The sequence below is a fragment of the Myotis yumanensis genome, unplaced genomic scaffold, assembly GCF_028538775.1.
Source record: "Myotis yumanensis isolate MYYU_CA2020_CCGP unplaced genomic scaffold, mMyoYum1.0.hap1 SCAF_10, whole genome shotgun sequence".
Classification (NCBI taxonomy): domain Eukaryota; kingdom Metazoa; phylum Chordata; class Mammalia; order Chiroptera; family Vespertilionidae; genus Myotis; species Myotis yumanensis.
This window is the reverse complement of record NW_027223761.1, coordinates 47,373,595-47,400,851: the sequence shown is the minus strand read 5'-3', so window position 1 is coordinate 47,400,851 and position 27,257 is coordinate 47,373,595. Positions and strand designations below refer to the sequence as shown.

The following is a 27,257-nucleotide window of genomic DNA, read 5'->3' as shown; positions in this document are numbered from 1 at the left end:
ATCTGTTATAACAGCCTTTGAAACACCTAAGAGATGTCCGGGAGGCAGATGGACAGAGGGTCTAGAGGTGAGAGAAGAAGACTGAGCTTGGGATATAAATGTGAGTGCCCCGTGCATTCGCATGGTGGGCATGTGACGTTGCGGGAGGGCATGCGCTCATATGAGCAGAGGGACACTGTCGCCCACCCGCTGGGCATCTTCCAGCAAGGCACTTCACTTCTCTGAAGCATTATTTATTGAACATCTATCCGGTCCTGGCACCAACATATCAAGTAACGTACATACATTCTCCTTTAATCCTCACGACCACTTTACGAGGCAGACACCACTTTTATGTCCTACTTACAAGAGGAGGAAAACGAGGTTAAGAAAGATGCGTCATTTGTCCAAAAAATCAGGGCACGAGGAAAACAAGACTAACTCCATTCATCCCTTGTGCCTCAGCCCTTATGGCCCAGGTACCAGCAGCACTGACATGGTCTAGGAGTGCGTTGGGCCGAGGAAGCAGAATCTGGATTTTAACCCCTAGAGTGCCCGAGAGTTCGCCAAAAGTGCCGGGAGCGCTATCAAAGCTTCGAAATGGCGTCCAGTTCTAAGTCTGCTTTTATTAGTGATGATGATATTGCTAAATATGTCAATGTAGCAAAGGTTTCCTTAAGTGTTTGAATATGTAACTTCATTTACTTGCGATTCATAATTTTTTTCCTAAACTGCTGTAAAATCAGCAAAGATGCCTTGGCAATTTTAGCATAGTTCCTAGGATATTGGTTGGCACTCAAAAGGTTGACCAGACCCAGGTTATCTGCAGAGGGCGTGTGAGCGGCACCAGCGCCTAGCCCTCCTCCAGCATGGGCTCCGTCCCGGGGCTCGGGCAGGTGCGCACGCACCCAGACCCGCGCTCAGAGCTCTGGAGGCACAGAGCGTTGTTCACCCTGTACTTTTGCTCCTAGCATCCTCTACCTGGAGATGGCACTCCTGTTGTAACTCATCACAATTCCGTCTCCCCCACTGGCATGGGAAGGTCGCTGTGAGATGCATTTCTCTGTCGCACAGGGACCCCAACGCCAGGCACAATCACGACCCGGAGCAGGCGCCCAGCAACTACTTGAACTTAAGAATGAAGTCATGGGGGGCAGGGGTGGAGAATGACGGAATAAATGAAACTTAACTTGTCGCCTCAGAGACCCGCGCAGGCGTAGGAGTCCCTCCCGAGTGGCGAGTGAGGCGCGACGGGGTGCGAACCGAGTGAGCGGGAGGTTTAAATGCCAGAGCCACGGCCTCCCGCCAGTGGGGCGGGTCCGCGCATGCGCGCAGCCCACGGCGCCGGCTCCCAGGGCCTTCCCCGCATGCGCATGCGCGGGGTCCCGGATGCGGACCCAGTCGGTGGAAAGCGTGGTGCGGCAGACATGGCGGCGCTTGGTCTTGCGGCGAGTGGTGGCAATTGGTTTTCGGCTTTGGCGCTCGGGGTGACTCTTCTCAAATGCCTTCTCATCCCCACCTAGTAAGGGGCCGCGCGGCCAGGGGCTGGGCAAGGAGGCCCGCGGTCGGTCAGGGCGGGAGAGAGACGTGTGGATGACTCCAGGTGGGAGAAGGAAAGGGAACTTGGAAGTGGTGTACTCGCCGCTTGTCTTCACTAAGCTCCCCATCCTGCCTAGTGATTGTTACTTAACCTTATAACTCGATCTTAGCCCTGGAAGTCTGGGTTCAGGCCAGGCGTTCTCTTACTTGAACCTTGTCTGAGCCTCAGGGTCCTTCCTCATCCCGAATGTGCAGAATAAGGACTCGCACCTCCACTGTTCTTTCAGCGGGTGTCCATCAGCCTCCTGCAGCGCTAGGCACTGCTCTCAGCCCCGGAGATGCCGGGGGAGGAAGGCGTCTCCTGCCCTTGCCTGGGGGGAGTTGGTGGGCTCAGATAGACAAACACAAAGGTCTAAGGTTGTGACGACCGGACAGGTCTGTACAACTCTTTTAGGAAGTGATGTTTGAGTTAAAATCAGAAGAATGAAAAAGAAGCAGCAATGTGAAAAGTAGCTCAGACACAGGAAAGAGCAAGTTCAAAGGCCCTGTGGTAGGAACGAACTCGGCATTTTAGGAACAGAGAGTGGCCATTGTGGCTCAAGAGCAGTAAGTGGCCCTGACCGGTTGCTCAGTGGATAGAGCTTCAGCCTGCGGACTGAAGGGTCCCCCGTTCCATTCCGGTCAAGGGCAGGTACCTTGGTTCTGGGCACATCCCCAGTAGGGGATGTGCAGGAGGCAGCTGAATCGATGTCTCTAACTCTCTATCCCTCTCCCTTCCTCTCTATAAAAAAAATCAATAAAATATATATATTTTTAAAAGGAGCAGTAAGTGAGGTAGGCAGGGTCAGATAACAGGGTTAGACTGCAGTGTAAAAATGGATGCAAGGTCCTGGCCAGTGTGGCTCAGTGGGTTGGCCCCTGCACCAGAAGGTCTCATGTTCAATTCCCTGTCAGGGCACGTACCTGGGTACCTACCTCTGTTGCAGGTTCAATCCCACCCCAGTTAGGGTGCATGGAGGAGGCAACCAATCAATGTTTCTCTCTCTCTCACACCCCCTCCCCCTCTCCTCCTCTCCCTCCCTCTTTTCCACTCTCTAAAAATCAATGGAAAAATATCTTTGGGTAAGGATTTGAAGAAAAAAAAAAGATGCATGACCAAGACTGAGAGTGAGGAAACCAGTCAGAAAGCAACCACCAAGTGGTAATGTGTGTACAATGGGTACTCAATATTTAAGAATATTGGCTTCCATCTTCTCTTCATCCCTCCTAACTCCTCTCCCTTGACTTTCCCCCTCATATCTTTTTTCCCTTCCTTCCCTGTTTAGGGTTTGGTTATTGGTATCCTTTGGTTCAGGTTCTTGATGACTTCTTGTTGATTTGAGTAGGGAAGAGTTGTATGTGTAGAATGTATATCTGTACTGATGCGTATATGTAATTATATAAGCAGTGAGATGTAGATGTAGATTCAGCGAAGTGACTTATCAGGGACTTGGGGGAAAGCAGGGGTTGATCACTTGGACTTTCTGCAGAACTGAAAGCAAATGAACATCTTTACATTTTAAAAGCAAATTGGAAAAATCTAAAATGTAGGAAATTCCTTTCAAATCAGAGTGAAAAGAGATGTTTTTAAAACTCTAGGTTTGTGCATATAAGGTGACGTTTCTTACTTTTGTTACTTCAGCCTAGAAATGTGTCTTTAGGATTGTTACCTTGAATACTGTTCGTAGTACTGGTCCAGGATTAAGAACATATATAATTGTAGTTGATACTCTGCTTCTCAAAATGGGAACCTCTGGAAAGTGAGGTGGAAGCTATAGGATAAATGCAAATCTATTCAGCAAACTGTATACTAACTGCTTTATTATGTACTAGTTACTATGGCGAGGCACTGGAGGCAAACACAAAGGATATGGCCCCTAACCCTATAAAGGGTTTAGTAAGGAAAAGAGTCCCAGAAACAAACGATTGCAAGTATGTAATTGCATAATTATACGTGTGTTAAGTGTTATGAAGGAAAAGAATAGGATCCTATAAGGGGACTAACAAGAGGGACTTACTTTAGATTGGGTATCAGGATGGGCTCTGAAAACTGACATACTTGGAGGCCTGAAGACACAACCAGTACATGTGTATGCATTTCTATTGAATATATATAAATGGAATTGCTAGGTCATCAGATCAGTTTTGAATTGTGATTTTGAAGAATCTGTAAGAAATTCTGGTGACATTGTCAGCAGGAAGTTGGAGATGTGTGTCTCTGTAATTTAGGAAAGAGACCAAGGTTGTATATTGTGATCTGGGAGTCATCGATATACAGTTGATAATGGAAGCTGTAAGTGTGAATAAGATTGTCTAGTAAGTTGCATAAAAAGAGGACCAAAAACTGAACCTAGGAGACCATCAATACTTATTCATCAGTTTGGTGAATATTGGGATGGAAAGTACTGAAAGAGACTTAGAAGGAGTTGTCTGGGAAACTCAGGAAAGGATTGTCACTGTGGAAAGTTTGTGTAAAACATTGGAAAATGTAAAGCAGGTTTTGCTGCGGAACTCACTGTTGACTTTGGTGAGTGGTTAATTCAACAAGAATGTATTGAGCCCATCCATGTATCAAGTGCTGTTCTAGATATGGAAAGGAGGTACAGCACTGGACCAAAAAAATTTTTTTTTACTAAAGAGGGTAGAAAGGTAGCAGAACGTGCCACTCCAAAATATGCCTCTTTGGCATAAGAATTACTTTGGACTGATTATTTTGAGAAACTGCAGACACAGGAGAAGCTCTGAAAACAGAGTAGAAGTTACCCTTATGTAAAAGAAAAGGGGCCCTGTATTAGAAAGAGAGCTATTACCTGTAACCACATTTTCACCAGAAAGACATATCTGCCTGGCTAGGCAGCCTTTGTTTACCATACATTTCTCACCTTCCCATAAATTGCCTTTTTCCCTTTGAAAACCCAGACCCCTATCCTTTTACCTAGCTCAGGATGGTATATAAACTTCAACCACCTGGTGCCTTTGAGTGCCATATCTTTTGAGGCTCCCGTACATACCTCAATGATTAAAATTGGCTTTTCTTTTTGTCCTGCTAATCTGTCTTATGTCAATTTCATTCTTAGACCAGCCACAGAACCTAGGTTATAAGGGGAAACTTTTCTTCCCCTACAGGGAGATGCTTGACTACATTTATACATAGTAAGGCGGCAAGCAGTAAACAGGGAGATGCTGGAGATGTGGGAAAGGCAAAGCAGGAGTCTTCCCCATCTTCCCTGTCTGATGAACTGCTCATCGTTGAAATCTATCCAACTTGTATGTGTGGCCTTTTCCAGATAATGAATCTTATTAGAGTTATTTTTTAATAAGAATAAGTCACCTCTGAACAACAAGCTGAGGGCCTTCCTTAAGAAAATGTATGAGCTTTTGGTCAGCCCTTTAGATAACTCTGAGAACCGTTTCACTTAATTGTAGTTTCCCCATCTTTTTCAAAAGGTCTGGCTTCCAGATAAGTGGGGTGTTTCAGGATTATTGTAATACCTCTTTGTGTCTGTAAAGGATAGTGAGTTGTGACTGTGTAGGGGTGTTGATCCATGTAAAAGCATAATGTTAGAAATGTGAAATTGATAATTGACAAAATTTCATTTTTTTCATCTGATTGCTTTGAATAGTCATTCCACAGATTTTGAAGTACACCGAAACTGGCTAGCTATCACTCACAGTTTGCCAGTATCACAGTGGTATTATGAGGTAAGTTTCAATTTTCACCTTTTTTGGTTTGTGTGTGTTTTTTTTCAAGATATGTGAAATCATAAAGTATTATTGATATTAAAACAGTTTTCCATGTGGTCATAGGTCAAATAAATCTTTATAAAAAGTATGTTCTTTCCTCAGTTCTTCTGCCCTCTGGCACTATTAGGGAATCCCTTTACTTCAAAAGGCATTTACCAAACCATAAATTGGTAATTATAATATTTGCCACACCCTTTTTGATAGCTCATTGGATTGGTTTCAAAAATTGGGCTCTATGCCTGGCTCTGCCACAGCATAGAAAGTGTATTTCGTTTCTTTGAACCTTAGTTTCTCATCTGGCAAGTGAGGATTTGGAATGAATTATTTCTACAATCCTGTCTTTCCCTAATATTTTGCAATTTGTGAGGAAAGAAATAATCAAATATGGTGTGTAACATCTGGTAATAAACCATTCTCTTCTATTGTTATTTATAAAAACCATGTCTGTATTTTTATATCTGGTATGAATTACTAAATTGTATATGATACTCACTTTACAAATAGGGAAATTGCATCTCTGAGACAGAACTTGAACCCAAGCAAGTGAGTCATTGGTTATGCCATAGCTCTCTTTTTTGTATAGATGAATAGAACTATGTCATAATCAAGTTTATTATCCCATGGTTTTAGATTAATTCCCTTTGCACTATAGTTGATTCTAAGGAAATTGAAGATCAAACTTATGATACAGGTTTTGATGTTCTGCTCAGTGTTAACATAGAAATTGTTCTATTTGTGGCATATTTTAAATGCAGTTGCATTTCATGTGCTTTTTTAAAAACCAGAGAATCTTTGCATCCTCTTTGTTTATTCAGTTACTTAGGATATGTTCTATCTTCAATTTTTACTACAGGAAACTTCAGAGTGGACCTTAGATTACCCGCCTTTTTTTGCATGGTTTGAGTATGCCCTGTCACATGTTGCCAAATATTTTGATCAAGAGATGCTGAATATCCATAATCTGAATTATGCCAGCTCAAAGACCTTACTTTTCCAGAGATTTTCTGTCATCTTTACAGATATACTCTTTGTGTATGCTGTGCATGAGTAAGTCTGAGAATATCATTTTATGTGGAAAATATTGAAGAAATAATTATAATATTAACTTATAACGCATTTGGGGGAAACAATCTATGATAATAAAAGCATAATATGCTAATCAAACCAGACAGCTGAACGACCTTCCAGACAACCTTCCTGATAAAGCCGTGGAGTTGGGGGCAGAGGCAGAGGTAGTTAGGGGCAATCAAGCAGGCAGGCAGAGTGGTTAGGGGTGATCAGGCAGGCAGGCAAGTGGTTAGGGGCAATCAGGCAGGCAGGCAAGTGGTTAGGGGCAATCAGGCAGGCAGGTGAGCAGTTAGTGGTGATCAGGCTGGTGAGCGGTTAGGAGCCAGAAATCCCGGATTGTGAGAGGGATGCCCGACTGCCAGTTAAGGCCCGATCCTGCAGGAATCCCTGTGGGTTCGGACCTAAACCATCAGTCAGACATCCTCCAAGGGGTCCTGGATTGCGAGAGGGTGCAGGCTGGGCTTAGGCTCCCCCCCCCCCCCCCCCCCGCATGAATTTTGTGCACCGGGCCTCTAGTGTCATATAATAGCAAATTTTAGGACAGTCCAAAACTGTGTTGTTGTGCTTTAAACTGCATAGTAAATCATTACAGTAAGCAGTGTCCCTGAATCTGAAGAAAAGGGGAGAGAAGGTCAGGTTACAAGGCAGAGGTAGAACCAGTTATTGTGAGTATTGTGAAATGTAGTCCCAAGTAGAGTTCCAAGACCATTTATCCTGTCCAAATGGCTCCATATGCTTTTCTTTCCTTCCTTGTAACATTCCCAACCCCCAACCCCCACCGCTTCTGTGACCTGCCCTATTTTTTTTTTAATTTCAGAGAGGAAGGGAGAGGGAGAGAGATAGAAATAACAATGATGAAAGAGAATCGTTGGTCGGCTGCCTCCTGCATGCCCCATACTGGGGATTGAGCCCACAACCCTGGCATGTGCCCTGACCGGGAATCGAACCTTTACCTCCTGGTTCGTAGGTTGACACTCACCACTGAGCCACACCGGCCAGGCACCTGCCCTGTTCTTTACACACATACATACAGCACACATACACTCATGCACACATATGCATTATGCTAACCACCAATGCAATTTTCATCCTAGTAAACTCAAGAAATCATGGAATGCCTTTAGTTATTTGAATTCTTTCCTTCATGTTATATTTTTTTATGTTTTGTATCTTTTATCTATAAATTAATTTTAAACAGTTAAATACACATATTTAGAACGTTTTGCACAATGACATCCCAGTAATAAGTTTCTGGTTAATGTTGGCTTCTATTGTCATAATACTTAGGCCTGCTGGTATGACTGTGACAGAGCAGTAACTGGTGTCCATTCGTTGACCCTTGTCATAACTAGTTCATTTCAGCCTTCTAGACTGAACCCTCACTCACCCCATTCAAAAAAGAGTCCCTTGGGAATGCTTTAACCTCTGCTTATTCTCATGGAGTAACTCCTGTGTGACACCCTAATTTTCAATGTTTATGGCCTGGCAAGTGTTGAAAGGGAAGGTGATTAGTAATTCACTGCCTTTAACTCAAAATGTTTGAATTCAAGCTCCCAGGAAAAATATGTGCAGGCAGAAAGAGAGAGTGAGTCAAGTTCAAGTCCATCTGCAATGCAGAGAGAGCAGTTAAGTAAGATAAAAATTGTTGAAATCTATGTGCCAGTTCCCAGAACCAGGCACTATGTGTAGATTAGTCACTTAACTTTCTGAATTACCTGTAAGGTTACTATCTCTTTTTATGAGGAAACTGAGGCTCCTTGGAGGAGAAGCAGGCATCTGTTGCTACTCTTTAATTGCTTCTTTATTATGTCTATACTTTTTTTGTTTTAGATTTCTTGTTTTTAGAGTATGCCAATATTCAAATGAACCACATTTTTAAAAAAAAAATTTAATAGAGCCTGGCCGGTATGACTCAGCAGTTGAGCGTCGACCAATGAACCAGCAGGTCACGGTTCGATTCCCAGTCGGGGCACATGCCTGGGTTTCGGGCTTGATCGGGGCATGCAGGAGGCAGCCAATCAATAATTCTCTCTTATCGTTGATGTTTCTATATCTCTCTCCCTCTCCCTTCCTCTCTGAAAGCAATAAAAAAAATTTTTTTTAACTTTTTAATAGAATAATACATCCTCGTCAAAATTTTGGAAAGTAGAAAAGCACATAAACACACACAATGTAAAAATGACCTGTACTCTTCCACTTACAGCTATCATTATCAACAATTTGGTGTTTATTATTTCAGCCTCTTTTCTGTGTTCAAATATAATTATTAGAAAATAAAAATGGGATCAGCTGATATTATCACTTAATATGTATATCACTACCTTTGAATGACATACATTTTTACATAAGGGTTTTAAAATTAGTTGGACAATCAGGAGCTGCAAGTTTCTGGCTCTATTTTTTTTTATTTCCCTATGTCACCCCCTCCCAAACTCTTGAAGCTCTATTCTTCATCTGGCTGGTATGATGACATATAATTTAGAGTGCTACGTCGTCATAGTCTGCATTTTAGTCCTTGCCTGATGATGTTTTGTACTGATTTTAGAAAGGGGAAGAGATAGAGAGAGGGAGACAGAGAGATGTATGAGGGAAACATTGGTTGCATTCATATGTGCCTTAAGCAGGGATCAAACCCACAACATAAGTATGTGCCCTGACCAGGAATTGAACCAGCAACCTTTCGGTGCACAGGATGACACTCTAACCAATGGAAATGCACCAGCCAGGGCCTGGTCTGCATTTTTTACTCTAAAGGACTGAAAAAGTGTGTGTTCTAGTGCGTGTTCTCTCAATTTTCAAATTTGTTACTTTTGGGGGGTTTGGTGGCTTGTTTTTCTTTTATATTTTCATCATTATTATTATTCTATATAATAAAAGGCTAGCTGAACCGGTTTGGCTCAGTGGATAGAGCGTCGGCCTGCGGACTCAAGGGTCCCGGGTTCGATTCTGGTCAAGGGCATGTACCCTGGTTGCAGGCACATCCCCAGTGGGGAGTGTGCAGGAGGCAGCTGATCGATCTCTCTCATCGATGTTTCTAACTCTCTATCCCTCTCCCTTCTTCTCTGTAGAAAATCAATAAAATATATTTTTTTAAAAAATAAAATAAAAATAAAAGGCTAATATGCAAATTGTCCCCTTGGGTGGGAGTTTGACTGACTGACTGGGAGTTCAACCAAGGGGCGGGGCTGGCCCACCAACCTTTTGCCTACCCTCACCCCGGCCACCTGATCTGGCCGGCCAGACCCCACCCGTGCACAAATTCGTGCACCAGGCCTCTAGTTAAATATAAAGACTTTGTTCCAAATCAGCATAGCTGAGAAAGAGACAGAAATCCCCACCCCTGAGGGATTTGTTTCCACTATCACCTTTTAAAGCAGTCAAAAATGGCATGGACAGTTTTATTAGCAATGGCTAATGAAATGTACCAGAATGTATCACAGTGTACTCTGTAGAAGTATTGTGATGTTCTAATGAAGATCAAAGTTGTTTATGATTCTTTTCTGGTGTTTCAATGTAGGTGCTGTAAATGCATTGATGGGAAAAAAGCAGGTAAAGAACTTACAGAGAAGCCAAAGTTTATTCTGTCGGTATTACTGCTGTGGAACTTTGGGTTGTTAATTGTGGACCGTATCCTTGACATTTTATGTACTATTCCTTTATTTATTCTGTTATATATTATTTATAAGATTAATTCTTTTTACAATGGTGATTCTGGAACATAAGCTGCTTTTGGAAAATGGGTGTAAGGTGGGTTAGTGGGTTCCCAAAACGGTAGTCTGTGCCCAACTTTACCAAGCTCTGGTTAACAGCACTTTGTCCCTGAAAATTTAGTGGTGATATGTGAGAACCAATTAAACCAAAAGTAAAGCAATATACTAGGATTTGTTAACTGTCTTTAGATTAATCTAATACATAGTTATTAAACAGTTTTGTAATATATTAGTCTAATACCTTTTATAGGAAAGAGCATATCATAGTGTTACATATGGGAACAGACAGGCCTTCATGCTTTCTGCCAGCTTGGCTTACCACATATTAATGGGAAAAGTTCTGAAATCCTAATAACAGAAGCCTAATTTTTATAGTTTTCATAGAAGTAGCCTGCTGTGGAGGAAAACACCCAGACTTTGGTTCAAATTTGATCTGAACTCAAATCCTAGTTATGTCATCATAGTAGCTTTAGGCCATGAGTAGATTAATGTCTCTGAGCTCAGACTACCTTACAAGTTCATTGTGAGGCTTAATAAATAAGATTGTACAGACAATCCTCGGGTTACATCGGACTCAACGTACGTCATTTCATGGTTACCTCAAAAGTTCTGTCATTTCGACGTATGTACGTATGTGCTTTATGTTTTTTATTATTTATTTACCACAAGTAAAGGTCAGGAATTGTTATCTTTAAACTTTTTTTACTGTTTCACTTCATTACTCATGTGTATGTGCTCCTGTGAGTAATGTGGGTGCTTATGTAGGTGGGTTCCAACTTATGGCGAAAATCGCGCCATAGGAACGGATCTCCGATGTAACCGGAGGACCTACTGTATATGTACTATAAACAGTGGAGCGCTGCATGCTAGTGGCCTTCACTAGCTGTTGGGTCCCTTCCTTTCTTGTCCCTAATTCTAAAAAAAAAAACATTTTGCCCCTTAGCTGCTAGATCTTTAAGGTAGAAAAAACATGGGAAAGTTTTCTTGTTTTTTCTTAAATATAAATCTTAATGTAAGAGTTTGTCCAGGGTTTGACTTGTTTATAGAAACACATTTATGAGAAGTCCAATGCAGTAGTAATATTTTTGTCTTTAATTTATCTATTAAGGAAGCATTTTTAGTTTTTAAACTCAGTCTGCTGGCAAGGTTCATTAGGAATTTGGTATCCTTTGTTGTCTTTCCTTGACCTAATTTCAGATATCCATTTCCAATACAATGGTTTTTTAATGGGATTAATGCTACTCTCCATTGCTCGATTATTTCAGGTAAACAAAATAGGCTAATTAGATTTTTCCCCTTTAAGTTTGCTTTTTAATAGAGGCAATAGTATAGTGAGTGATGGGTCCATTTATTTGACCAACTGTTTTGAGTTACCAACAACTTTTATTGAGTATTTTACACAAATTTCATCTTTTGACAATTTTCTTCATGTTACAGATGAGAAAACTGTATTCTTAAAAACTTGTTAGAGTATGACAGTCCTGAAGTGAATTGAGTTTCTACATTTGGTTGGGATCATGTACCTAGGAATGAAATCTTCAGCAGTTTTTATAATGTAATAACTATTATGGTGGGGCTTTACCATCAGAGGCATGTGGTGTAGTGTAATGGAGGGTATGGGATTTGGAATCAGAAAACCTGAGTTGAAATCCTGACTAACCCTAATATGCTGTGTGACTCACACAGGGATTACCAAATGCCTCAACTACTTCAGATTAGGTGCATTATATGTAATATCTTATTGAACAAACCTTGCAACTTGGCAACAGATGGCCTTCATGCTTCTGTGAGGTTGTTGTAATTATTAGTCTCCTTTTTATAGAGGGAGAAATCAGAAATTCATATTTTTGGGCCATCCCTCTGTATACTGAATCAGAATCTCTGGGATTGTGGTTTAGGACTCTCCAGGGAATTTATATAAACTGTTAGGTTTGGAGACCATTACCCCAATACAAGTCATTTAACCCTCTCAGCCTAAGTTTTCTCATCCATAAAATGAAATTTGCCCTTTGTTACAGTTTTATTTGTAAAATGGGGTTAACTACCTCACATGGACTTTGGAAAGATCACATTTGATAATCTTTTTTAAAGTTATTTGTCAACTATAAATATCTGGATAAGTGTTGTTTTTTTTAAACCATAAAAAGCCACAAAGTACTTAGAACATAATTGGTGTTCAGTGAATGATTGTTGAATAGCTGTTGAACAAATAAACTAAAGTTTAGCTATAGAACCAGCAAGACCTTCTCTGAATCTTAAATAAATTATAAAATTGGTGAAAAGAGATCTGGAAGCATCTTATTCTTTTTCCTTATCATTCCCAACTCATCTATTCCAGACCACACCTGACGAGACAGTGAGAGAAGGAACCTGGCCTTTCATGGTCCCTTGGACAGTTTCCTTTGCTGAACCCCAGGATATTATCTCATTTGATCTTTCCAAAATTCCTGTGAGGTAGGTAGAGTTCACACTTCTTTAGTTATAGTCAACTCGGTTTGTTTGTTTGTTTTTTAATCAGAATACCGTTAGTTCTTTTAGGTAGTTTGTTAGGATCAAGTATTATCCTTGATGCCTTCAGCCTGATAGTACTATATTAAATTACCTGATCCATAGTTTAAGAGTTAAATAATTTTTGGTAGCATAGCATTATGTTTATTCACTCATACCCTCGTCCCTAGCTCCTCTCTAGAAATCAACTACAGCTATTGTAAAACTTTGTGAGGGTGGGAGGAGGTGTAATTTAATTCTCTGGGCTTTAGTTCCTTAGGGAAAATGTGTAGTGTGTTGTCAAGATGATGTATCCTGAACTTTAGCATCAAGCTTAGAACTTAATAAATATTTGTTGAAATAAGGAATTTATGAACCCACTAGATTCATATACTGGAATTACTTGCCTGTGTTCACCTTATATTGCATGTAGAATTTTGCCTGAATTGTTTAAAATTTATTTTAATTTAAATCTTATACAAAAGTAGAGAAAATAGCATAGTAATCTATACACACAAAGGATTAATTTGAAACACATCTAAGACATCATATTTCATTTGTTAAGTATTTCAAAATAGATGTTTTAAAATATATATTTTTTTATTTTACACACTTTATTTTCCTCACACTGCCTTATGATCTTGTATGCGACGCCTAGTTGTCTGAGATGGGGAAATTATAAAAGTCATGTACTCTTAATTTTCAACATTATGTTAGTTCACAAGAACAAAAAGGATTTGATTTTAATATCTTTAAAATATTTGTATTTTTAAAAATTGTGGTAAAAAAGCACAACATAAAGTTTATCAACTTAATTAATTTTAAGACAGTTCAGTAATGTTAAGTATATTCACATTATTGTGCAACCATCTCTGGTGTTCTTTATTGTGTAATACATTTTATTTATTTAAATAATTTTATATTTATAGAAAAGTTACAAAGAGAGTTCCCATACCCTTGCCCATTTCCCCTAACGTTACCATCTTATGTAACTATGGTATGGTTATTAAAACTAAGAAACCAATTTTAGTACATTCAGATTTCACCAGTTTTTCCACTAATGTCCTTCTTCTGTTCTAGGATCCAATCCAGGATACTACATTACTGCATTTAATTTACTCTGAATTTTAAAGTGATATTCCCTTTTAAATCTCCTAGAAAAGGCATATGGAAGGAGCACTTCTCTTTGCTGTTCTCCTACATTTCAAGCACATTTACCTCTACGTAGCACCAGCTTATGGTATATATCTGCTACGATCTTACTGCTTCACTGCAAATAAACCAGGCAAGTTTTAGTGAGAATAGCAAAACCTCCTATATTTTTTTTTTTAATATATTTTATTGATAATTTACAGAGAGGAAGGGAGAGGGATAGAGAGTTAGAAACATCGATGAGAGAGAAACATCCATCAGCTGCCTCCTGCACATCTCCTACTGGGGATGTGCCCTCAACCCAGGTACATGCCCTTGACCAGAATCGAACCCGGGACCCCTCAGTCCGCAGGCCGACGCTCTATCCACTGAGCCAAACTGGTTTCGGCAAAACCTCCTATATTTTAATTTGTCTTGACTTGGTGGCTTGTTTGGTAAGAGGGTCTTATGAAGCACATTGATCCTATAACCTCTTTACCCATTCTGACTTTTCTCTGCTCTTGCCACATCATGAAATTGGTGTACTGTCGGGATCCCTCCAGGTTTACAACATGGTATAAGTTATGACTTCCCATGCTCCTGGTTAATGAGAATGTTCCTTTTCTGTAGATGGGTCTGTTCGATGGAACAGTTTCAACTTCGTCCGCCTTATATCCCTGGGACTGATCGTTTTTCTAGTTTCTGCCCTTTCATTGGGTCCTTTTCTAGCCTTGGTAAGCCTTTTATTTTTTTATAAAATAATACATGTTTTTTGCTGTTGCTGTTGTCATTTAGAAAAAATAATAAATTATAAAATAGGCAAAACTAGTCCTTTCTTACCCATCTTTAGTGACTCTCCAAATATTAGGATGGTATTCCTTGAGTCATTTTTGTGCATCTTCAGATATCTGTATGTTTAACTACATGTCACACATAGTCGATCATCATTATTCATAGATTTTGTATTTGCTAGCTTGCCTACTTGCTAAAATTTATTTGTAACCCCAAAAATCAATACTTGAAGCACTTTCATAGTCATTAACTGACAGCATTCTAAAGTGCCTAGAATGTTAGAGATGTTCAACAAATATTTTTTTCCCTTCTTCCCTCACCCTGAATTCAACTAATTAACTTTAATTCCTGCTAAAACTGGAGAGCACTACGTTTTTTGTAGTCTTCCCTGCTCTCACCTTCTCTTCAGTGGAGTTGGACACACTGCAGTCTTTCTCCTTTGCAGCTCATAAATTCTTCCATTATTATACTTATAATATGTTGGACTGGTGTTCAAAGTACTTTCTTGTATCTTGTCCTACTGAACCAATGAGAAGGTTAAACAAAAGAGGTTCTGTGACCTGCTCAAGATCATACTACTTACTTCAAGGAACAAAGACTGAACTCAGACCTCATAACTTCCTACACACTGTGCCATAGACATAGTTCTCTTTTTGAATTTGGGAAAGATTGATCACTGTTAAATCTCTTTTCAACAGAACCAGCTGCCTCAAGTCTTTTCCCGACTCTTCCCTTTCAAGCGGGGCCTCTGCCATGCATATTGGGCTCCAAACTTCTGGGCTTTGTACAATGCTCTGGACAAAGTGCTGGCTGTCATCGGTATGATAGCAAGCTTTCTTACTTAGACTCTGAATATTAAAGGACTGGTCACATTGGGAAATGAAAAAACCTGTTTTGTGTTTTGAATGAGATTGAACTGTTTGTTCTCCAGCCCTGCATTTCAGCTTTCAGAATGAACAGGGGAGTGGTTCTAGGGACTGAGGCTTCAGTGCAGTAAACAGATTGCACGTCTTATAAAAGCTCTTTGTGGCAATGAGGTTGTTGACCTTTTCCTTGAGGGGAAAAATAAAATATTTAGACATTTTTAAAAGGTAATTTTGCCTTAAGTAGAACATTAATAGTTAACCCTACTTTTAAACTTTAATATATGAAGAAGCAGGATGGAAGAATGTGTAAGTAAACCAATAAGGAAATGATAGCCATGCGTTTTAGCAAGAGATGAGAAGACATGGAAAACCTAGGCTATATTTTTAAATTTGGGTTGTGATAAAAAATAATTTATACCTTGAGTTGGTTCTACCAAAAATAAGTCACTTTGGAGTAACTCACAGTCTTCATTTGTGAATACAGCTAGCTCAATAGTAAGTAGTAGGATTGAGAGAAAGTATGCAAACTTTTTCTTAATGGGCCAGATAGTAAATATTTTAGGCTTTGCAGATCACATAGGTGTTTTGTTTGTTTGTTTACAACCTATAAAATGTAAAATCATTCATAGCTTCAGGGCCATGCAAAAACAGGTCACAGGCTGGATGTGGCCCCCAGGCTAGGGCCAGGGTTTACCAGCTCCTAATCTATAATCTAGAATCTGATTACTTAGTTGGACACCCACCTGCATAAATTGCTGGTTGCGTGGCACTGGGCAAGTCATTTGATTCCTCTAGTCTTGTTTTACTGTAATAAGGAGATAATAGTACTTTACCTATTTCCTTGAAGCATGCTGTGTGAAACAAATGCAGCAATAAAGAAATGCTAGGTTGTCAGTAACAGGAGCTTTGGAACCAGACAGAACTGGGATCATTTCTACCACCTATTAGTGGTGGCTTTGGGCAAGTTACTCCATTTCTGTGTCCCTCAGGGGCTAAAAGTAATGGCTATAAATCCCTTGTCACATGATAAATGCTCAATGCATGGGGACTATTGTAGGAAATCATAATTTGGTGCTATCCTTCACCCACTGTGAATCTAGCCTTGATGTACATAGCATTCTTAAAGAGTAATTTCTTTTTTAAAAATCTTTTGTAATTGATTTATAAAAAGAGCAGAAGTGAGAGAGAAGTACACATCAATTTGTTGTTCCACTTACTTGTGCATTTATTGGTTGCTTTTTGTGTGTACCCTGACTGTGGATGGGACATGCAACCTTGGTGTATCAGAACAACGCTCTGGCAACTGAGCTTACCTGGTCATGGCAGTAATTTCTTAACATATTTCAAAAAGCTTTGAATAACCAGTATGGGATGAGGTACAAGGGTCACTTGCCTTATCTGAGTCAGGAAACTGCTGACTTACTTTGGGTTTTTTGTTTTGTTTTGTTTTGTTTTGTTTTAATACATTTTTTTTAAATTATATTTTTTATTGATTTTTTACAGAGAGGAAGGGAGAGGGATAGAGAGTTAGAAACATCGATGAGAGAGAAGCATTGATCAGCTGCTTCCTGCACACCTCCTACTGGGGATGTGCCTGCAACCAAAGTACATGCTCTTGACCGGAATCAAACCTGGGACTCTTCAGTTCCCAAGTCAATGCTCTATCCAGTGAGCCAAACCGGTAAGGGCTGTTTTAATACGTTTTTATTGATTTCAGAGAGGAAGGGAGAGGGAGAGATAGAAACATCTATGATGAGAGAGAATCATTGATCAGCTGCTTCCTGCACGCCCCCTACTGGAGATCAAGTCCACAACGCAAGCATGTATCCCTGTCTGGAATTGAACCTGGGACCCTGCAGTCCACAGGCCAACGCTCTATCCACTGAGCCAAGCCGGCTAGGGCTGCTGACTTACTTTGTACATCTGTCTTAAAGATGTCTTACATGAGAAGTCTGTGGGGCAGATTAGTCTGTGTTTCAGGGACATAGTTATTGGCTTTAAGAGAGAATAGGCTGAAGGAAAAGGGAAGAGGTGAATGACTAGAAAATATTTTGGTAGTATATATCTTCCCCATATTCCACTGATTTTCAGTGGCATTAGGTAGAACTATGTAGGTGCTCAGACTGCCCCGACTGTCCTATTAGCTTGTTTGGGATAGGGCTTATATCATCCTCCTTAGACTTGGTTCACTTAATAAGTATTTCTTGAACTCCAAAGTGCTTGGAGTAGGAATGAATTACCATTCCTGCCTTTAAGTACCTCCCCGTACAATAGAGGAAATGAGTGTGTAAACAGATACAGTGCAGTGTGGTGAACACTAGATAGAGACTTGTACAAGATATACCCAAGATATACCTGACCCATGAGAAAATCAGCTTTATTTCTTGATTGAGAAGCTTTCTCAGATGAATAAGTGAATTAGGAGTTAACTCTGCAAAGTGAGGAGGCCATTCTAAGCAAAGTGAGTAGCATGTACCAAGGGATGTAAGTGTTGAGAGGGGTATGTCAGTTCATTGTGGCCAAGTCACATTTAAGAAAATGGAGAAGATAGGCTGGAGAAGCAGGAAGGGGCTAGATCCTAGAAGACACTACACCAGGGGTGGGCAAACTTTTTGACTCGAGGGCCACAATGGGTTCTTAAACTGGACCGGAGGGCCGGAACAAAAGCATGGATGGAGTGTTTGTGTGAACTAATATAAATTCAAAGTAAACATCATTACATAAAAGAGTACGGTCTTTTTTTTTTTTTTTTTTTAGTTTTATTCATTTCAAACGGGCCGGATCCGGCCCGCGGGCCGTAGTTTGCCCACGGCTGCACTACACCATGCTTAGGAACATGAACTTCATCCTGGAGGCAATGAAGGATTCAGAGCTGGGGTGTGACATAGTCAGACCTGTATTTCAGAAACTTTACTTCATCTTAGAGGAGAAGGCAGATTGCTGTTCATGGTGCCTGCCTGTTAAGGTACACAAACTTCCTGTCCCAATGCAGACAGCTGCCTCAAATGGTATAATCTCAAGACCAGCAGCATCTTAGGTAGACTAGCACAGAACTGAGTTAATGAAATCTTAACTTTGAACTAGTTGTAAGATTTCGTAGCTTATTTTTTCCTCAAGGAATTGTTTGGTAAAATATGGTGTGCCATTGATCAAAACAAAACAAAATAAAATGTCTACTTACTGTGTAGGTTTAAAATTGAAACTTCTTGATCCCAACAAGATTCCTAAGGCCTCAATGACAAGTGGTTTGGTTCAGCAGTTTCAACACACAGTCCTTCCTTCAGTGAGTCCCTTGGCCACCCTCATCTGCACTCTGATTGCCATATTGGTAAGAATTCACACATGGTGCTCATTTCTTGAGTTTTCTCTGTGTGTGTTTTTGTGCAGCTGCTTAAATTTCAGCTTCCAGTTTGTTCAACCACAGCATGAATTCCATGGTCGTACCCCTGCTGCAGATTGAGACATCTTAGCGATTCATAGGTCCTTCCCAGAAGGAGGGATCATTAGTAAATCTCTGTGAGAGAGACTCTCTGTGAGAGAGACTCTTAGACCATCTGTTCACCTTGGGATGAGGGCAAAGAAAAGCCCACGGAGAAAGGGGCATGGGCCATGCTGTGGGGAGAGAGGAAGGTGCTTGTAGTCATGATAGCCCAGATTTACGTTGTTTTCACCCATGGCTAAGTGACCCAAAATCCAAAGTGTCTGGAATGCCTGGATATTGATGATGACGGAGTCAACATCTTTGTAATTTAACCTATAGGTTCAGTGACTATTGACTAATTATGAAGATTTAATAGGGTTATACTGGCCATCCTAGAACTTAGTAATCATTTCTTATTAATTTTGATGAATTCTATATATCTGAATGCCATTTTCTCCGAGTAGTTTTTATGTTAATTTCGGTGGACTGTTCACAAAGTGATGAATTATCCCAGTTTAATGGAGAATAGTCTTTTGATCTACTGTTTTTCAGAGATGATGCAAATGCACCTGAACAGTGTTTCTGTAATGCCTGTTTTAAATGATACTGAAGTTTTGTCTTTGCCTGTTGTTTCTAGCCCTCTGTTTTCTGTCTTTGGTTTAAACCCCAAGGGCCCAAAGGCTTTCTCCGGTGCCTGATCCTTTGTGCTTTGAGCTCCTTCATGTTTGGGTGGCACGTCCATGAGAAAGCCATACTTCTAGCAATTCTCCCAATGAGGTAAGCAGGTAGCTCAGTCAGTCAGCATTTCTGGAATATTCACAGCGACATTATTGTTTTCTATTTGCTCTGTCCCTTTTTGACATGTTCAGTGGGGTAGGCAAAGGCAAAGATGTATAGGAACAGGTTTATACTAGAAAAGGACAGGGATGCTTAACTTGGGATCCTTGCAACCTGTGAAGGTTCTGAGGTATGCAAAATTGTGCATATTGTTCCTGGATATTTTGGTGGAAGGGGTACTGTGGTGATTTAAGAACCATGAATGACACCAGACTGTTACATCTGGATATTGAGCAGCAGCACAGTATGAAAAAAGCATAGGCTTTGGAAATAAGGTCTGCTGTTCCTTGTTACGTGTTGTTAGTTAAGGTAAGGATTGAGTCCATTATGCAATAATATCTAACATAGGTACAGCATTCAGAGTTTTCAGACCTGTTATTTTTGGGGCTTTCATCTTCTTTTTGCATTCTTTCTTTTGAGCCTCACATAAACCTTTAAGATAATTAGGATAAATGACTATCATCCCATATCTTAACATCTGCAAAAACTGGGGCTCAGAGAGTTTAAGTGACTTATTCAAAGTTACATAGCTAGCAAGTAGCAGAGTAGGACTAAAACCTGAATCTTATGATGCTGAATCTTATATTTTCATTGTGCCATGCTAAAAAGGCATTTTAAATGCAGGAGTGTCCATTTTATATATAATGTAAAGCCAATAGATGGATAGGTAGTAATAGAATTAGCATGGTTTTTTTTTCCTTGAGGTTTTTTATTTTTTTTTAATACTGAGAGAAATCATTTAAGCTCTGAAAGAATATTAAGCAAATTTGTCAGGCCAGTATATGGCTTGTCTGGGTTCATTTAGCGACTTGGAGTTTCCAAATTAAAAAATAGAGCAAAATTTCTAATGTCTTCAGTTAAAATTCCTACTGAACACCAGCAGGTGCAGGGCATTGTCCAAGAGAAGAGCTATAGGGTTGGAAATTAAATTCCCCAAGTTCGGTTTCCTGGTTACGTACCACTAGGCAGCTTCAATCCCACAATATCCCTTTTTTGGGAGCAGGCAGTTACTCAAGGAAGCAAGATCCTTTTTTTTAATACTCCCCGATTCAGTGTGGTACATTCTTCTATAAATTGCTTGAAGTTTCCCATTAAAAAATTAATATTTGCAATTGAATTGGACTTGTAGCAAATATTAGTATGTTGTATTATGCCAGTTTTAGAAGTGACAATAGATGCAATTTATTCAAACTATTTGCAAATGATAAGTTTCATTTGTTGTTTTAAGGAATTATTATGAGAATTTTTATTTTCAGCCTTCTGTCTGTGGGGAAAGCAGGTGATGCTTCAATTTTCCTGATTCTGACTACAACAGGACATTATTCCCTCTTCCCTCTGCTCTTCACTGCACCAGGTAAGCAGCTTCTTTTGAGAGCACTAGGTTTGATTGCCATGCCCTTTTCATCAGGGCCTAGAGATCAATACTACCTGACTTAAACAACCTTAAAATCTCTTAGGAGGAAAGGGCTCACCCATTCTCTCAAGTAAAACCTGTCCCTAATTCTCAGTACCTTTAGATGTCACAGAAATGCACAATTAAGCTCAAAAAGCGTTATTAGCACTATATAGTTGTGTCAGTGTGTTTATATGACCTAAAGTCTCATAAACCTTTCCCTTATCAACTAAATTATTGTCTGCTTTTTCTTTTCTTCTTCCAACAGAACTTCCCATTAAAATCCTACTCATGTTACTGTTTACCATCTATAGTATTTCCTCACTGAAGACTCTATTCAGGTAATCCAGAAAAGTACATTTAAAATTATACTTTCTCTTGTGAAATCTTTGCTCCTACATGTGCAATGAGCCTTTTAAAAACTATTTTTACTAACAGTAATATAACATTATGAAAAATTAGCAAGTAAAGAGAGAAAATTACCCATAACCCCATCACTCTGACATGGCAACATGGGTCATATCTATAGTTTAGGGATTGAAACTTCATGGCCCATGCACAGAAGTCGGTATTTTGTGGAAGAGCCACACTCAAGGGGCCAAAGAGCCGCATGTGGCTCGCGAGCTGCAGTTTGCCAACCACTGGTTTAGGGGAATATTTGAGGAGGGACTACCTAGCTCAAATTAAAACCTTTTATAAGAACTAAAAAATGGAATGTAAAATACACATTATGAGTAAAACCACATAAATACAGATGCATAAAACTAAAAGATACAAAAATTCTTACATATCTTAGAATTATAGGTGGAATACAATCATTGATGGAATGTTTTGCTTTTCTAAACTTTATGAAATGTTATCTGTAATAATTTTTAAAGCTTGTTTATGGTTCATATCTGATTGTGTTCATAAAACTCTATATATTTAATTATATTAAAACTTATTTATAACCATGTGACCCAGCAATTCCACTCTTAGATATACACCCAAAAGAATTGAAAACGGGTACTCAGGCAGCTACTTATACACCAATGTTCATTATAGCTTTATTCACAGTAACCAAAATGTGGAAATAACCCAAGTGTCCATCAACAAATGAATGGATAAACAAAATAGTGTATATATACATATATATGTACATGAATATTATTCAGCCAGAAAGAGGAATGAAGTTCTGATATGTGCTACAATATGGATGAACCATGAAAAATTAGGCCAAGTGAAATGAGCCAGACACAACAGGACTAATATTGTGTGATTCCACTTATATGAAATATCTAGAATAGACAAATTCATAGAGACAGAAAGTAGATTAGAGATTATGGGAACAGGGGTAAAAGGGATTGGGAAGTTACTGTTTAACATTTCCAGAAATCCTGTTTGGGGTGATGAAAATGTTTTGAAAGTACAACTTGGTCAATATACTCAGTGCTACTGAATTGTATACTTTAAAATGGTAAAAATAAAATAGCAAATTTTATGTTATTTTACCAAAACAAAAAAGTTATATATTGTTTGCCATATTTTTACTCTAATATAACAGCATCTAGCTCTCTTTTCTCTTCCAATTGCATAGCTAATTCCCTCTCAGAGCTTCAGCTAAGTGACAGCAGAGGTAGATGATAATTAGGTACGCTTGGATTGTTGAGATAATATAATGGTATATCATTATCATTTTTTTTCTAAATGTGAAATTGGATGCACTCTTTTGACTTTGGCTTTGGTTTCAAGACAGCACAGATGGGAAGCTTTAGCTGAGAAATGTTTGCAAAACCAGAATGACTCATCTAAATCAAACCTTTCCTTTTTTCTTCAGGAAAGAAAAGCCTCTTTTTAATTGGATGGAAACTTTCTACCTCCTTGGCCTAGGGCCTCTGGAAGTCTTCTGTGAATTTGTATTCCCTTTCACCTCCTGGAAGCTGAAGTATTCCTTTCTCCCTTTGTTACTGACCTCAGCGTATTGTGCAGTGGGCATCACATATGCTTGGTTCAGACTGTATGTTTCAGTATTGACTGACCCTCCTGTCAGCAAGACAAAGAAGCAATGAATAAAGAAACTGCTTGGATGTATTCCAAGCAATTATTTCATGGGAAATTAATCAGAACTTGAAGAAAGTTGCTGGTGGCATGAACCATTCAGTAGATCTGTTTGAGAACCATTCTTCAGACTTGGCCTTGCCCAGCCTAGCAACCTGATTGTCACCATGGTGAGAAGCCACTTGTCCTCCATAAGCAGTGAAATACATCCAAAACAAATCTTGCCTTTCCTGTTAAAATTGTCAGATCATCCATACTGCTGTGCTTGCTGCAGGCAAGCAGGGGGTCTGATCAACAGAATTGATTATTTGTAGCCTGTGATAATCATTGTCAGGCTATAAAGCACAATTAAAATCATGTGCCGAGGAAGACATAAATAAAATACTATTTTATATTTCTACACAAAAACATTTTTGGATCATTACCTACACCTTCCTATTGGCATGCACACAAGCAGATGGTGTACTGTCCCCATTCTGTAAACCTTGTTTCAGGAGATTTTTTTTTTCCATTGAAATTATACAATGACCATACTCACAAAGCTAGGTGGAATATTTAATGAATGATTTGGCCTGTCAGCAGAGATTACAAACCACATTTACTCTTATATTGAGTTAAGGATATCCTGTACGGTTCATTTATTCTAACAGCAAGCAATATGATTTTGATCAAGTTGCCATTTCTCAGACTTTCCTCAACTGAGCAAACTTAAGTGGTTTAACAGCCTGTACTTGTCCTCACCCTTCCTTCAGCATATTTCATACACAGTTTTTATCCAGGGCCCCACTTTGCCTCATATCTGCTGCACATTCAAATTTAGCCAACATTTATCTGGCTGACATTAGGAACTTGGACACATTTTTATTTGTCCATTATCCCCTTTTAGAGGATCAGAGAGACTCCAAGGTCATTGGCATCCTGGGATGCTAATCCAGCTATCCATCTCTTAAATTCACTCTGTTTTCCCAGGCTGCTTTTGAGTCTCCTTGCAGAGATAAAGATGGGGATTTTGCCAAGGGTGTGTGGGAGGAGCCCCTCAAGCCTATGTTCCTCACCACAGTGCCCTTTGCACCCTATGCCCCAGCTGACCTAACAACTCAAAGTTCCCAGCATGCCATGCTATTTTGTACATTTGCCCTCACCCTTCCTTCAGCATATTTCATACACAGTTTTTATCCATGTTTCATTCATGCCCCTTACTCTTTCCTCTTTGCTGATTTTTCTACTCTGTCATCTGATTGTTCATACCTCAAGATTCAAATTAATTGCTACCATATCTATGAATATAAAGGTAGTACAGTGTAGTGATTAAGAATTGGGGCCCTGGAGTCAAACAGCCTGATTTTAAATTCTGCCTCCATGATTTTTAAAAATCTGTAGCCATGCCCTAGCTGGTTTGGCTCAGAGGATAGACCATCCAGATTTGATTCCCGTCAAGGGCACTTAGCTTACCCTCACCCCGGCCCTGGTCAGGGCGCGTGCTGGAGAAATTAGATCAATGTGTTTCTCTCGCATCGATGTTTCTCTGTCTTTCCCTCTCTCTTCCACCCTAAAAATAAATGGGAGCCCTAGCTGGTTTGGCTCAGTGGGTAGAGTGTTGGCCTGTGGACTGAAGGGTCCCAGGTTCAATTCCGGTCAAGGGCACATGCCTGGGTTGCAGGCTCAATCCCCAGTAGGAGGCGTGCAGGAGGTAGCCAACCAGTGATTCTCATCATTGATGTTTCTATCTCTCCCTCTCTGAAATCAATAAAAATATATTTTAAAAAATAAAAATCAATGGGAAAATATCCTTGGATGAAGGTTAAAAAAAAATCTAGCCAAGTTACTTAGCCATCCTTTGCCCCAATGTCCTCATCTTTAAAATGATCACAAAATATTTTAGAACCCTGCCTGGCACATATTAAGTGTTCAATAAATATCTTTTTTTTGTTTTAAGCTTATTGATTTCAGAGAGGGGGACAGAAGCAGCAATGTGAGAGAGAACATTGATCGGTTGCCTTCTCTTATGAGCCCCAACTGGGGGGCCGAACCCACAACCTAGGCATGTGCTCTGAATGGGAATTGAACCCAAAACTGTTTGGTACACGGGACAAAGCTCCAACCAAATGAGTCAAATCAACCAGGGCCAGGACAATATCTTCATATTTTTATGAGTCCTCTCCCTCTACCTTCTCTCCCCCCTCCACCAGAATTGAGTTCCCCACCATGTGCTTCCAGGGGTCTACTACTATTAATGGCTAAAATTGTTGTTTATCTGTTTTCCCAAGGAGACTAACAATTTGAGAGCAGAGACCACACTTGCTTTGATAGCTCCAGTTTTTGGCACAGTTGAATAAATGAAAACACACCACACAGGCCATGATTTAAATCTGGATGTTTATAGTATCAGCATTAACCCAAGGGGCCCAGTGTAGTTCCTCACATCTTTGCCAATTGGTAAGCAAGCCAAAAAGAGAAAATTAGAAGATGAATTTGGATACATCTCAACAAGGCAAAATTTAATTATACTTTGAAGGTTGTTACTGTGAATGTGATGTGATGTGATGTGATGTCAGAACTGGAAGAGCTCACCTGGTGCAGAGATTTCCAGAATGTTCTACAGAGCCCTTAAGGTCAGTGATGGCGAACCTATGACACGCGTGTCAGAGGTGACACGCGAACTCATTTTTTTGATTTTTCTTTGTTAAATGGCATTTAAATATATGAAAAAAATATCAAAAATATAAATCTTTGTTTTACTATGGTTGCAAATACCAAAAAATTTCTGTATGTGACACGGCACCAGAGTTAAGTTAGGGTTTTTCAAAATGCTGACACGCCGAGCTCAAAAGGTTCGCCATCACTGCCTTAAGGTTCTCGAGAGTTGCATCAGAGACTCTGAGCCCTGTCCCATCTTCTACCAAAGCAAATATGCTTTGATCTATTTCATATATTAAGCTTCATGTGAGTTTTTGTTTGGCTTAAGAATTCAAAGTCCTAATATAGTCTTTAAAGCACTTCAACCCCTTATATTGCCAAGAGTGCAATGACTCCTGAGACAGGCATAGCTTGTTGGTGCCAGCGCAGACTAGAACTCGGACTTCTGCCTACAGCCCAGGATTCTTGCAAGCAATATACTTTGTATTTGTATATTTAAACTTCGCAGAGATGTGGGCGATTTTCAACAACAAATTGCTAGGTTTCAGCAATTACTAAATAGTATAGTTTCCAAATATTTTGAAAACCTAGAATGAAGCAAAATCAAGAAGAACAAGCCAAAGTTACTATCAAAATTTAAACAAGACCTATAAACAAGTCATTTTTTTTATCTGCTGTTTAATTTATATACAGTGTACCAAAATCTCACAAGATAAAAGGAAAGTGGGAGGGACTTGGTATTCTTGGCTACTGTATCTTTCCCCAGGGAAAGGCATAGAGCCAGAACCAGAAGAGAACTAACTGCAGGGGCAGGGGAGATGAGCTGTCTTTCCAGACCAGCACTGGTATAGTTTTCCTTGTTAATGACTTCCACCTGGAAACTACTCTGAAGGCTATGTGCATTTATAATTTTGGTAGATGATGTCAAATTCGTCATAGAAGTTGCACCAGTTTATGTTCCCCAGGCAAGGAATGATGTCTGTTTCCCCACAAACTTGCCTACGTAATGAGTGTGTCATTAGTATTTTAGATCTTTGCCAATGGTATCTCAAGGTAATTTTCATTTGCATTTCTCTTATGAGAGATATAAGAGTCTTTTCCTATGTTTAAGAGCCATTTGTACTTTTTCTTCTGGAAAGTGTTTATGCTCTTTATCACTTTTCCTATTACATTTCTTATTTACTTGGAGGTTGAAATATATTTTCAAAAAGTTACTCTGCAGAGACTTACCTGGGAGCAAGGTTATGGGATATGGAAGAAGAGTGGTGGCAGTGTGATGGAGAAGCAGATGGATTTGGAATTGGAATTGACAGTAGTTGGAAAAGGATTAGATATAGGGCTTGAGGGTGAGCAAAGAATCGTAGATGATCCCTGTATTTCAGGTGTTGCATCGGAATGGATAGTGGCACCATTTACTGAGGTGAGGAAATGCATAGAAGTGATATCAAGAGCTTTGTTTTGGAAACTGTAAAATTCTTTAAAAAAAATTTAGGACCTTGCTTTGGGAAGATTTTTTTAAAGACACAAAACAAACCATAAAGAAAAATATTAGAGAAATATTGCTACATCAGAACTTT

At 39.6% G+C, this 27,257-nt stretch overlaps 1 protein-coding gene across 8 annotated transcripts; it reads left to right on the top strand.

Moving 5' to 3' along the window:
- The first annotated feature begins 1,382 nt into the window (after window positions 1-1,382).
- ALG8 (ALG8 alpha-1,3-glucosyltransferase) lies at window positions 1,383-23,443 on the top strand. 8 transcript variants are annotated; one of them, XM_070426869.1, is made up of 13 exons: window positions 1,383-1,501; window positions 5,181-5,259; window positions 6,155-6,348; window positions 9,887-9,996; window positions 11,277-11,344; window positions 13,725-13,851; window positions 14,328-14,431; window positions 15,188-15,308; window positions 18,585-18,683; window positions 19,448-19,553; window positions 20,870-20,967; window positions 21,275-21,347; window positions 22,823-23,443. In XM_070426869.1, exons 1-13 carry the CDS (start codon window positions 1,407-1,409, stop codon window positions 23,052-23,054), a joined length of 1,506 nt encoding a protein of 501 aa, XP_070282970.1. In that variant the 5' UTR covers window positions 1,383-1,406; the 3' UTR covers window positions 23,055-23,443. The 8 variants fall into 8 exon arrangements, with proteins under 8 accessions (XP_070282970.1, XP_070282972.1, XP_070282973.1 ...); XM_070426871.1 differs by having other exon boundaries at window positions 18,544-18,683; window positions 19,414-19,553; XM_070426877.1 differs by having other exon boundaries at window positions 1,391-1,466; window positions 18,544-18,683; window positions 19,414-19,553.
- Window positions 23,444-27,257: the final 3,814 nt, after the last annotated feature.

Bases quoted from the DNA above. Each gene is read 5' to 3' on its own strand.
- ALG8 (XM_070426871.1), top strand. From the start codon at position 1,407: ATGGCGGCGCTTGGTCTTGCGGCGAGTGGTGGCAATTGGTTTTCGGCT. The intron at 5,260-6,154 runs GTAAGTTTCAAT...TTTTTACTACAG, and splicing joins TATCACAGTGGTATTATGAG to GAAACTTCAGAGTGGACCTT. The intron at 15,309-18,543 runs GTATGATAGCAA...CTTACTGTGTAG, and splicing joins CAAAGTGCTGGCTGTCATCG to GTTTAAAATTGAAACTTCTT.